The sequence below is a fragment of the Phalacrocorax aristotelis genome, chromosome 1 (genome assembly GCF_949628215.1).
Source record: "Phalacrocorax aristotelis chromosome 1, bGulAri2.1, whole genome shotgun sequence".
NCBI lineage: Eukaryota > Metazoa > Chordata > Aves > Suliformes > Phalacrocoracidae > Phalacrocorax > Phalacrocorax aristotelis.
The window spans coordinates 84,089,574-84,102,995 of NC_134276.1; the positions used below are offsets into that span (position 1 = coordinate 84,089,574).

At 40.7% G+C, this 13,422-nt stretch overlaps 1 protein-coding gene across 1 annotated transcript in view; it reads left to right on the forward strand.

The window, feature by feature from the left end:
• The window catches only part of GLRA2 (glycine receptor alpha 2), a 128,525-nt gene extending 115,448 nt beyond the window's left edge, over positions 1-13,077 (forward strand). Inside the window, exon 9 of the mRNA XM_075095888.1 lies at positions 11,596-13,077. Within this exon, the coding sequence (XP_074951989.1) occupies positions 11,596-11,874 (279 nt within the window). The 3' untranslated portion in view covers positions 11,875-13,077. The remainder of the gene's footprint in view (positions 1-11,595) is intronic.
• Positions 13,078-13,422: the final 345 nt, after the last annotated feature.

Below are 13,422 nucleotides of genomic sequence, written 5' to 3' on the forward strand. Positions count from 1 at the left end.
ACTGTGTTCATTTTCCAAAGCCTCCAAATGGCTCATGTTGCACGTTCTGGTCAGTCAGAACAAAGTCATAGACTGCTCCACGGGCCAATGCCCTCAGCGATCTTCAACTTTCTGTGCCAGGAATGAGGCATACTGTATGTCGTGTATGGTAGTGCAAATGAGCAGCAATAAATTTCAGAATGCTTTGTGGTACTGGAAACTCTTTGAGCAATTAAGAGCTCTGTGGATATCCAAATGTAGAAGGTTTTCATTTAAAAAAGTGAACTATTTCTTGATTATTCTTAAAAGGTAGAATAACACCTCTCATTTCAAAGGTGGACTTTGCAAGGTGGTGCTCTACTTTTATGATTTGTCTTTTCTTTGGAGGAAGACAATTTACCCATAAAGAGGAGAAAGGGACAAGGGCAGATAGGGGTCGAGGAAGGAACTTAATTTTCTAGGCAGAAGGCGGAGGTCACATACTTGGAAATCAGTGAGGATAAAAGCATCAAAGAGGAGATAGGCAAGAGCAGAACTGGGAATTAGTGAGGCAAAATGTGTGGTAGAAAAAAGTAAAAAAGGAGTCAAGAAGAGAAGAGACAGGTGCAGAAGGAAAGAGACACGGAAGCAAAAGGACCAAGACTGATTACTGAATACCATTTCCTTAATCAACTTGCCTGTGTTTCACATTACTGATTTTAAGACCCATTCATGTTTCCAGCTCATGGGACAAACAAATCAGATTTATGCCTACTTGTTATAAAGGCACAGCGTGTGTGCTATCCTATCGTGCAGCATTTAGGATGCCCCCAAATCCATCATCTTGTCTGATTCTGGTAGAGTGCTCCTGCCTGGTACTCATGAGGATATTTGATGTCCAGTGAAGTAGAAACCTGTGTTGCTGGGTCTCCCTTTGTGTTGGAGGACTCCTGCATCTCTTAATTCTCTGGCTTACTGGCATATTTTGAGAACATGATCCTTCCCCTGGTGTTATCCCCTCACAAAAGTAGGACTGCAAGGTCAGGTGGTCATAGGCCCTCGAAGTGAGTCCTGACCTCTTCAGTATACCCAAGAGCAGGCTTCTCCAGAGCTCCAGCACTGCAAACACTGATCTAGAATTACTCCAGGACACATAAAAGATGAAACATATGATGGGCACATTTCAGGAAGGCTGCTGGCATAGCAGCCCTTTATTTTGTTGTTATTCTTGCACTCTCTCCTCTAGATAAATTAATTGGACATTTCTTCTCCCATTTTCCTTTATATTCCCGAGCAAAACCTGAGTTCAGATGAGAGTCTGAGATCCATTCCCAACAAGACCTCTTCCACTGCTGTAGCCATGCTTCCACATTTCATCTGCCTGTACCTCTCAGTACTGACTTTTCTTACATACTGTTAAACCCATTGTTTCAGGTTATTCTTTAATCAATTTTGCCAAATAATAAAAGTTCATCACCAGGCGATCTGTTGCTTAGCTACTGGCCTGGGCAGCTGATCTCCTGGAGAGTTGCCAGCACCCCACCACAGAGCCTGCTCATGGGCAGAGAAGATTGGGAAGGTTTAATGACCCTTGCTCATGCCTTCTGTATCCCTGCTCCTCAGAACTGCATTTCTATCTGAAGGGGAAAAGCTAGCAGACAATTTAGCATTTTAGGAAGTTATTCAAAATGGAGTTTGCAGTTTGATAAACGCTCTGGAGGGAGATCCTAACCTTAAGCTGGAATACAAAAATTTTCGCTAGGTGGACTTCCCACCAACAAGTGCCTTTAGGGAATACAAAAGGCATTAGGTGATGAAATTAAGCAGATGCCCACATGTATGTACACATATCTACATGTGTGGGTGCATACAGATTGTGTGAGTGTGTATATTTATGTATGTGTGCATGTTCATGTGTGTGTAATACTGTAAGAGAAAAACTATCAAACCCATTTTAAATGAAATCTTATTCCATTTCTGGTGTATGCATACTTCCAATGACCTTGTAGGATTTCCGAGTGCCATTGAATTTTACCTCATGATGAATATTTATTTTGCTGTGAAAAAATAATGTCAGAGTTTTATAGAGCAACCCTCATAGAAGCAAATCAAAATGAAAATACAGAAGTAGAAGTCTATTTGTGTAGTAAATTTCTAATATATTCAAACAGTCAAGATGTTTCTAAGATGCAACAATTTAATTTTTGAAACAAGTTTGAAGTGCAGATAGCTGGCAAATACTTTGTTTAATTCAATCATACTTCAGAGCTATGTAAAAACATCTAGAGAAATCCAGATTGAGATCTTGACTAACAACAAGAACTAAATGGTATGCAAAGCCAGAAAGGATAATTTGTGTAACAGAAGATAAGAAAAGAAAACCGACTGCAAAACATTATTTATTGGAAGTCTGGTATTAAGAACTGATAATTGGAAAAGGAAGGCATTTATTTATCAGTTGGCTTGTCTCCTCAGGAAGAAAAAAGCACACACACACACACACAACTTATAAAATTTGCGTGTGAACATTTTATGATTATTCAGATATTCTTGACTATTTTTAGGTACAAAATTTAAATTATTAATATAATTTGCAATATTTAATTAATTTTGTGCAGTATTTGCATAAATTAAATGCATGAAGTCTGCCTGAGAAAGCTCTGGTAATCTCCCTCTGCGCTGGTCGGGGCTTGTTCTGGGTATTTGTTGTAGCGAATGACTTGAAGGAGAGAATCCAACAACAGAGAGGAAAAAAGCCTCTTCCTTCCCCTTGTCTTTCCCCTACCTGCTTCCCCTTCCCCTTCGATGCATTGAGCAGGAGACAGCCAGTGCTCAGCGAGGGGCACAGATGCCACAGGTCCCAGTGCTTCATCCCCAGCCCTGGCCCAGGACACGAGGGATGGCATCCACTGTCCCTGGCCTGCCGTGAGCTGGGCTGCGGATCGGCCCCGAGAACTGGTATAGCTGAGGGAATCAAAACGCGGGTCTGAAAAAATCCCCTGCGATGCATTGTTCTAGAGAGTAATCTGCATCAATTAAATAGTGAGTGCTGTTTATGGGCCCTATATGCACATATACACATTTTTCTTTTCTTTTTTTTTTTTTTTTTTAATTTTGACTGTTTAACAAATGAGGTACTCTGAGATGCCACGGTCAGGGCACAGGGGTGCTCTAATAAACTGATCTAAGATCATTACAGCTGAGGCAGAGACCAGTAAGAAATCTCCCAAAGGTGCAATAAAAACTATCTTCCCCAAAATATTTAAATCTGCTTGGAGAGAAGCAGCAGAGAACCTGATGGGAAAAATCATGGAGGGGTGGGCACTCAGATGTCCTCATCTGCAGCTGGGAGCTAGGAGCTCGGCTTCCCCATGTGCTATGGTGGCAGGTTCCCCAAGCCTGTCACACAGCCGGGGCAGTGTGTACCCTTGTCCCAGATGTGACTTGCCAGGCGGTGTTGGCCCTGCAGCAGATTTCAGGACAGGAGAGCGCTGAAGTCTGAGGCTGGTGCTTCAATGTTGCCAACAGGAGGCAGGTGAGAGAGTCTGCTTGTGCCCCATCTCATCTCTCCTGAGGCAGATGTTTTGCAGAGAGCAAGAGAAAGAGGGAAATGTGAATTTTAGGTATGTTTCCTTTGGAGTTTTAGGTTTTTGACGTTCTAAAATTTTAGCAAATATAGTCTTGCTTTACATTATTTTGCTCTGATGCGGCCATTAACCACTATTCCACGTTCTGGCTGAAAGTGTCATATATTTAAACACTAGCTTTGCAGTTTGCTCAGCCTTGCATGCAGACAGCATGAGCAGAAATTAGTTGCCCTGTATCTGACAGATTTCTGGTCAGAGCAGATTAGCCTTCAAATCTAGGTCATTAACTTGTAATTGTCTGATGTAGAACAGCCTAATGTGCCATTCTCCCTATAAACTGGCCAACCTTTGCTTTCATCAGAGAGACTGGCAGAAGAGCAGTCAAGTTATCCAAGAGTATCAAGTCTCCAGACTTCACTGTCCTGAGAGGATTTAATATCCAGAGAGATGATGTCTATAGGACACACACAGATACTGGGTCTAGATATTTTAAGGCATTACTTTCACTTAAAACAAAGGGGAACCAAGGCACTGTGTCAGGAATAGATCTGCTGTTACTTAGGAGCTATAACTCTATCACAACATTTATGATGCTGTGCAACACAGCAGTTCATCTGGCTCTCCCTCCCTCCCTCCCCCAAAATTAAAATATTAATTCTATTATATATAAAACATGAAGTTGAATAATAAATTTACATTAACTGTGTTTGCAAAATTGAGAGAAGGAAGCCTTGCTTTACTAAAGAAAAAGGAAAGTCTTTTTTTTTTTGGTAGCAAACCAATCACCCTTACTGACTGTATAACCTTCATTATTAAAGCAATCCTTGAAAAATTTAGATTCCACTTGAAGATATTTCAAGCCAGGAAAATATTTTGCTCCACAACATGTTTAAATTATGTTACTCTTAAAGTTGGATAATGTTCAATTCCTACTCGAAGTGGGCAAAGCCACATTAACTACCATTTCATTATTGTATTAACAACAGTTCACTTGCTGTTCTTAGAGAATGGGTAAGTAAATTACTCATGCTTCAGAGATTCTTCTGCTGTTTACTGGCGATAGGAGGTATTATTAAACACAGTTTTCTAAAACAAGCCTAAATTTGTTCATTGGAAACCCGTACTGAAGATAACAATGACCAGTTTCTCTTCCATAAATTAAAATGTCAGTGCTATTTATAATACAAGGTCTGTTTTACTTAGATTTTATAAGGCATGAGTGTCCAAATGAGAGAAAAAACAAACCTCAGTGAGCAGGAAAATCGGTGTTAAGAGAGGCAGAAAAGAGGTGAACGCCACTTTCACACACAGAATGGTGGGCCCTGTCCACGAGCAACATCATTCAGTAGGATCGTTCAGAAACTGCTTATGTTTTTAATGAAAGACCATGGTGATTATTTAGAAAAAACAATACTTAGGGGAAATTCTGGGATGTGTTTGATCTATACTTTGGGCAGGATTGAGGTGAGAAACTGACAATTTTACATCACCTTCTGCTCCTCTGAAGCCTGCATTAAGGAGGAGTGGGAACGGCATCTGGCATAGGTGGGTTGAGATGCAGCGCTTTTCAGGGTGGAACAAATCAGAGAAGTCTGTAGTGACTCTTTATTACCAAATGCCGCCAGAGCTTGCTCCGACTTCACTTTTTCCTCCCATCTAAGGAACTGGTAAGCATAGGTTTGCTACATAAGAGTAATCCCTTTCTGCATCAGCAGAGTTTAGCCTCAAGGTAGAACTAGGTGAAGACAAAAAAATTACACTCAAAGTACTAAAAACTAGTGGAAACACAGGACATTTCAACATTAGCTCCAGCTCCCAGCATATTATTAATAGGTGGAAGACCTGAATTCCCACAGGACATGCTATATTTAGTGAGAAGGAATGGCCTCTGTTCCAGGATGCTTTCTCCAGCAGTGGTCTGGCATGGATTTTAAGACAAATTGTATTTAAATGCTCCAAGACAAACCTAGAAGGACTTTTCTGTCTTCTGAAAATAACCAACCAACAGTGCACTTCTGTATGAACTAGGCTGCATTTCCAATAGCTGCATATGAACCTATGAATCTGTGCCGTTGTGCTATTTTCATGCTCTGAAATGCTCTTACACAATGATTTACACAGATAAATGAAAGATAACTTCCTTTTTAAGAATAAGTTCTTCCCTTCTCCCTCGTAGAGTCATTGTATTTTATCCTATTTCCTGCCTTGAAAAAAAAAAATACAGCCCCCCCATAACCTTCTCCCATTCCTACCATTTATTAACATTCACCATGATTTTATGAACTCTGTGGTATCCACCCCCCAAATACTTTTCTAAGCTTTTCTAAGCTGAAGATGTCTCATCTACTTTGCTTGTCCTCGTGAAGAAAAAGTTTTTTAGCATCCTTGCTGCTCCCCTTCATACTTCACCTAATTCTGCTTTACTGAGTTTGGGTGACAAGAAATGCTCCTGACGTTCAAAAACTGATCACACTGTGAGTGGATAAAGTAGCAGTATGATGTTTTCTGTTTCATTTGCCCGTTGCCTGATGGCTGCTTAGCAGAGGACTAATGTCAAAAGCATCTATGTGGGAATTCCCCAAACTCCTACCCAGGAAAGAACCAATTTTAAGCCCATTAGCATCTATGTGCAATTAGGGTTATCTTTTGCAATGTGCTTTACCTTGCACTTATCAGTCCTGAACTTCACTAACTGCCTTTTTCTTACTGAGTCACTCAGCATTTAGAAATCCTTCTGGAAAGCCTGGCTTAGATTTGTCCAGTTTGAATAGCCTGTTTCACCTGCATTCCTTCCCTTGGAAGCCTTCATCCCATTTAATTTATAAATCTCTCCCTTGTTACTGGGTCTTGCGCAGATTGTTGGGGATCCCCTCCAGCGAATCCCTCAGTTATAAAATTGATCTTTTACTCCTAAACTCCATTACTGCCTTTTAAACAGTTAATCTATGAAAGGACCTTCCACATCATCTCCTGACATTTAGTTTTGTGAGAGCCTTCTGTGGGGAACCAAAGAGGATTTGAAAGTCCAGGCATGATTCTCAGCTGAACTCCCTTCATTCACATACTTAATGACTCCTGAGAACTGAAATCATGTAAGCACGACCGTCTTTGCAAAACTACACCATGAATTACGTAAAGTACTGAGAGATGGGAGGTGTCTCAAAATCGTAAAGATGATTTAGGAATGAAATCTCCAAAGCTATTTTGGTGTCTCATTCCTATTGATTCCATTTTACATTCAAGTCTGAATTTATTGTAGTTTTCTAACTTCGTGCTTATGAATGTGAAAAGGAAAATTTCCCTGATGTTCTCTACCCTATACCTAAAATTAATCTCCTATGTCCTTGAAATTTAATTAAACCAAATAGTGTTTTAAATCGTTTGCCCACCATATGTTGGAAAAAGAGTAGCAAAATTAAATGAATAAATCACATCAGAGAGTAAATTAAATACAATGTTTGAAGCCAGCCTCTCTCTCATTTTCCTCATTGTTAAAACTGAGTCAATGTTGACAATAAGCATTTAAAAGTGGTCAGGACAAAGTGCTTCAGAATGCGTTGTACAGAAATCTGGGCATACAAGGCTGTGAATGGGCTAGATTTTCTAAAGGTTTTTTCCCAATCCTGATTGCTTTGGTGTGAAGCTGGTAGTATGAATTACATTCTAGATCCGATGGAGTAGAAATAAAAGATTTACAAAGATGGAAGGTGAAGAAAGAAAACTATGTCAGAAATATAACCCCCCTGATTTACCTGTTGCCTACTGTAAAGTTCAGTCAAGAGAAGCTTATTTCCGTACTTTGTAAAGCACAGACAATGATTAAATTCATAAAGGGAAATTAAAAATTGAGACAAAATTGTTATTTCTTGTTTGATGAAAATTGTTTATAGCCAACACCTAAGCATGTTCAGTATGGCACGGTAAGATAATACACATAAACCTATATAGTTGAAAAAGCATTTGTAGAAAGCATTGCCCGTATCTCAGGAAATGAAATTAGTTTTCAAAGGATAATTTTGATAATCTGAGAGGAAACCAGCAAAAGAACACTTTCATCTTGCTATTTATTTTTTTTCTCTTTCTTATCCTAGCTGTGACCCTTTTCCCCATGTCTTTATCAAGGACAGATTGAATTACGACGACATATTAGGCAAGACTAACTTCACATCCCTTTAGAAGGATAAAGTGAACTATTTCAATGGCAGTGGATTCTGCCACTCCAGTTGATGTCCAGTGGCTTCCAGCTGCTTTTTGATTTTGGTTTTAAAATCTGTGAAAACATAAATAGCCTGGGATTTAAGCAAGTGAGATCATGTCTGGTTTAAAATGAATGCAAGTTTTATGTGTAATCTGATTGAAATAATGGTAGAAATATTTGCCAAGTCATTTGCACTATTTTACCAGTGACTAAGCTGGTGAACAGCACAGATTGAAGACTGTCTTTGGATGAGTCTCCATGGTAGGGTATGTCAGATGGTGTGAACTGAATATGACCTTGAGAATGAAGAGTGACTTTACAACCACGTCAGAGGGTACCCTAGGCTGATTGCCCAGTAGTTCACCAAGTCTGTAGGTTACAGGAAGATATATCCACTACGTTAAGGGAAGGTGCTTGGGGTCAGTTATTGATCTCACATATTGAAACTTGAAAAAAAAACCAAGGTGTTCTCTTTGCCAAAGGATCTAAATTCTGTTTTCTTTCTCCATGGCTATTCCCCAAATTTCTTTATACGTAACAGAATGTTGGAAGACAGGAAATGTCAATCTGTAGCTTTGCCATATGATTATGGTGGTTTAGAGACAGGGTTTTTTAACTACATCTGTACTGCTAAAGTAAATCACATCAGGGATTTTATTGTTCCTGAGGCCAGCTATCACCACATGGCTCATGACCACAGTGCATAGCGTTAGTCCTCAGTGGAGCAGGTTCATCTTGGAGGAAAGCTTGTTGGCATGATCCACACCAGAGTGAGCTAACCCACAAACAGTGTGGACAATAAAGCACCAGTACTTGGGTTATCCCCAGCACCCTTCAGCAGTAGGGAGGAAGCCTTTCTGTCCCTAGTGTGTCATTTTGGGTGGAACCAGTTTAAGAGCTCAGGGGGACAATAGGACACACACCTGACTGCAGCCTCCTGGGAAAAATACCCTCCTAGCAGAGATGTGTGGGTCTCAATCTCTGCAGGGTTTTATTGTTAATTTTCAACAACATTGGCCAATTTCATTGGAGAGGGCAGAGACCTCAGCACCCCAAGATCTTTCAGGTGATGTCTGGTCAGGTGGGAGAGCTCTGATGGGGTGAGGCCTTGCTGTGAGACTGCAGATGCTGGTAGTGCTCAGAGGGCAGGCAGGTGCCGGACTGCAAAGCCCCTTTGGCTCCTGGGGGGTTTACTGCTGAATATGACATGGTGGCTATGGAGCTGCAACACCTCCAGGGATAGAGGTGGGACTGTAAGGACTGTAGCTTTGCTTGCTTCCAGTGGCATTTAGATCGCAACAGCTACAGCTTAGGTGTCTCTAGTGTTAAGTTTTTGTAAGAGTTAATATCGAACGTAGAAACAAGTGGCAGGGTAGAAACACAGCGCCATTCTCTTAATTAAGTATTTAGCCTTTGAAAAAAGTTTTTCTATTAAAGTTTAAGAAAAAGCTATGTAAACACACACATTTTTGTAACCAGCAAGCAGCTCCATGGTGGGAGAACAGGTAACAAACTGATCCAGAGATTTATCAGGGAGAAGGAGATTCTGGTCTGCTCAAGCAGAGAAGGAAACAGAGCATGTGTTCCTCATACCCCAGGTGAATGCTGCACTTCTTGTATCCAGAGTAAATCAGCATCTACTGCAGTCCTAAATAAAAAACAGCATGGGGACTGGGCACACTTCCCTCTTGATTTTGTGAGAAAGAAGTGGCACAGCCACAGTCTGGGGGGGAAAAAGCATGGCTCTAAATTCCATTGGGAAACAAGTAGCTCCTTAGGAGTTGCTAAAGGTTGGGTAAATTTTAAACATCCCTGTCCATAATCTCAGATGTCTTCCCACTTGAGTTACAACAGTGTTATCTCAAAAGCAGGGCTGTTACATTGAAGACGAATTGCTCAACCCCACGCAACAAATCTGTGACCCAGCAGGGCACAGTGGAAGCTGGGTCTCTCCAAGTCCTGTGCTGAGTTAGTACAATTTTTTTCCTCCCACAGATCCCTCATGAGTAACAGGAATTAGTTTTCTAAAAAATGAATGAAGTACATATGGCAACACAGCTGCTGAAAATCTGTTACCCTTTTTAATCACCTCTCATGTCCTGGACATGCATTTTATCCTTCAAACTCAGTAAAAGGGAAAGTGCTGTGAGGCAGGCAGCTCCCTGTATTATTGGGGGACTTTGTGGTGTTATGGAACAGTCATGGAAGAGAGACCTTGCCTATAAGACTATCCAGAACTTAGGTCTCAGTGGGTTCATCTTTAAAATACTTTACATATTTATAATCACTAGGACAAGCAGAATTTCATAGTTTTTACAGAGGGACTGAAAACTGTAAATAAATAAAATTGAAAAAGGAGAGGACCGTGCTTCTTTTTCTTAGTGATGGTGAGCTTTTGAAATGAAAGGGATATAAACCCTAGATAAGTGCTCAAACAGCCTTGCAATACCACATTTTTCTACCTACTCATGGGTACACTGTAGAATAGTCCTCAGGCTGAAGTGACAGGGACTCTAAAGCACTTTTACTGCCTATCCTCCTTCCATAAACACTCAATGTCATAAGCAGTCAGAGTGACTATTTCTCTTGTGGTAGCCTTGGACCACACTACTGGTTATTCACGTTTGCATGTCAGCTCCAAGGTAAGAAAAGCTTACCTATATTCAGTTCCAATGCTGGGGCTGTGGGGAGAGGAAAATGCAATTATTGAAAGGGGTGCTTCTGTGAAGGAGCAGTGATTTACATACCAAATAGATGTAAATTATCCTCCCTTCCCACCCTCAAGTTCAGCAAATGTACTCCTTATTCAATATCTTGCTGCTGTGATGTTTTTTCTTGCAGTCTCTGAAGATCAGAAGGCTGTGGTTTAGTGAGAGATATGAAGGAGTATTCCCTGTGAGGGAGTGGGCCCCTTTTGAGCCCAATAAGCAGTCATTTTAAGTCAACAATGAAGTATTTTGTCAGCTGAATAGAAGGTCTTTAACTAGGGCAAGCTGCTGGACCTACAGTTCATCCCTGCTGGAATGAAAAAGAATAGAGTTGCTTGTTTGTTAGTTTTGAATCCTTCATGGAGGCCTGCCAGTGACTGTTAAGTTGTGTATTATTGTGCTATCAGACAGGAGAAACAGCAGTGAGAATTTACCAGCACAGCCACAAACCTTTCATCACACAGTTACATGGTATATAAAGTTCAGTGGTAGTTACTCACCTTTCCAAAAACAAATATTACCCACTCAGACAAGAGAGAGAATGGATTTCTGCAAGATGAACTCATGCTATTGCATCTAACTCCTTATTACCACTAAATCCAAGTGCCCAGTACACTTTGATGTACTGATTATCAAAGTGCTCTTGTGAGAAAGGAGGGACCGTCATCTATCCTTGTTTCATAGATTGGAGATGGCTGCGGTTAGGCTGAGCCATGGAAACACAGGCAAGGAGCTTGGACCCCCAGATCTCTGGGTCATTCAATTCAACCTGGCCAGAGCAGACTCCCTGCTGCCAACATGACCGTGTTTCCTCCCCGCAGCAAGCCCAAGGAGACTGATGAGAAACCTGAGTCAGATCTCTTCCCTATGGGTTTGGGATACAGCCTGCTGCTCAGGGCAGCTGATTTAGCCATAGCTAGAGAAATTAAAGCTCTGACTCACAAACACTGTCAGTCACCTGATTTCCATGTGGTTTTATGTGACTTTTAATTGCTTGCTTGTCTTTGAAATCTGGACTTTGTATCATAGCTTACCTAGCTGATTTGCTTAGGTGTTTTGGAGAGGTGCACCTCAACTACTCGAGTATATGGCATGCTTGACAGACAAGTGACTGTGTCTCTTACTTGTCTTCTTTATCCCTCAGGAAGATGAAGTTGCTCGTGAGAGTCGATTCAATTTCAGTGGCTATGGCATGGGTCACTGTCTCCAAGTCAAAGATGGCACAGCAGTCAAGGCAACTGCACCCAATCCACCTCCGGCACCACCAAAGGATTCAGATTCCATCAAAAAGAAGTTTGTTGACCGGGCAAAAAGGATTGATACAATATCACGCGCTGCATTCCCACTCGCTTTCCTCATTTTCAACATCTTTTACTGGATTACATACAAAATTATACGGCATGAGGACATTCACAAGAAATAGGCAACTCTAGTTTGCCAGGACTTCTTAGCCAAAGTTATCCACATGTAAATAAACAGTGAAATGTCTTTCTGTCATTTGGACTAAGGTTTTCTTCCCCCTCGCCAAGGACACTGAAGAAAAAATGAACAAAGAGGAAAAGAAATATAGACGGAAAAGTGGTTGCATGAAAAAATATGCCATGAGACCAGTCAATAAAGGCTCCCCTTATGTACTCTGTGTTGTTCTTCCAGATTCAGCATTGATCAGACATCTGTTAATGGGGCCAAATTTTACCCAACTTTATCACCAAGATATTATCTTTCAAAACAAAAAAAGAAACAAACAGTTCCCCTAAAATATCTACCAAGAGACTGTGGTGGCTACAGTACAGTGAGTTATAGGAGGACCAAACTTTTTCAGGATAATGTTGCCTTTCTATTTGAAACAAGTCTACTGAGCTACATTCCATGACCATGTCTGTAGTTAGTGGTTTCACCAAGGAGTCCTTTTGTGGGTTGTAAATTATTTCTACTGACAGGGGAGAGGAAAAGAAAAAAAAATTTATACTTTACTATCCTTGTGGGTGTGCATTTTAATATTATCTTGCTTTACTAGAATTGTAATTTTGGAGTTGAACTTGTGTGTCGTGTGATTTATTCGATAGTTGACACTCCAAAACCAGTGAAACTTCCCAGTTTATTTTTGTTGGAAGACAGTGCACTTACTTAATTTTATTTCTGCTGATTTTACATGCAACTTGAGGTGCCAAACTGTATTTTACCTATTGTGCTACCCTGTACCACACTACTTAGTAAGAACTTGTTTCCTCAAGAGTGTAGCTCAGTTTAGCATTGAGTTTCTATTACTGCTCTCATTGTAGCTGCAATCAATAGCTCTGTAGGTAAACACAACTTGTTTACAGACCTCTGATTTATATCTTTACTCAAAGTGGCTATCATTTTAAATATCATTAATTAACCTAAGAATTTTAAAACTGTACTGTGATTTTCAGAACCTGTTACCTTTTGGTGCCAGATCTGCGTTATTCAAATCCTTGCTATATGTTTTAAAGTAGAAAATTAAAAAAAAAAAAAAAGATGGTATTTTTGCTTACACAGAAGATGACAACCTGTAACATAAGATGAATCAAACATTAAAATTTTACACGTGCTGTAAAAGGGTTTATTAAAAAAAAGGTATTTGTTCAATTTCAATAAAGCTAAATGTGGTACTAACATTCCTTCACTCTTTTCTTCATTTGCAGCAGAGGGCTGTTCTCGCCAGGGCCCAGCTTTTCCACTGCTCTGTCAGCAGAAAGAGGGTGAAAAGCAACCTTCTGCTGACCTGGCTTAGCAGGCCAAATTTTGCTATCTATTCTGCTCCAAAGGGGCTGTCGCAGCCCCTGGGAGTATGTCAAGGACTGTGTCAGAAACATGGCTAGGGTATGACAGGAGCATTTGCAGGACTTTTGCACTTGCAGAGCCAGGCCTGGGGGAGGAGGCACGCCGCTCCCTGCTCACAGCATCCGTGCACACCTCAGCTTCGCATGTGCTGTGCCCGGCTTGGGGG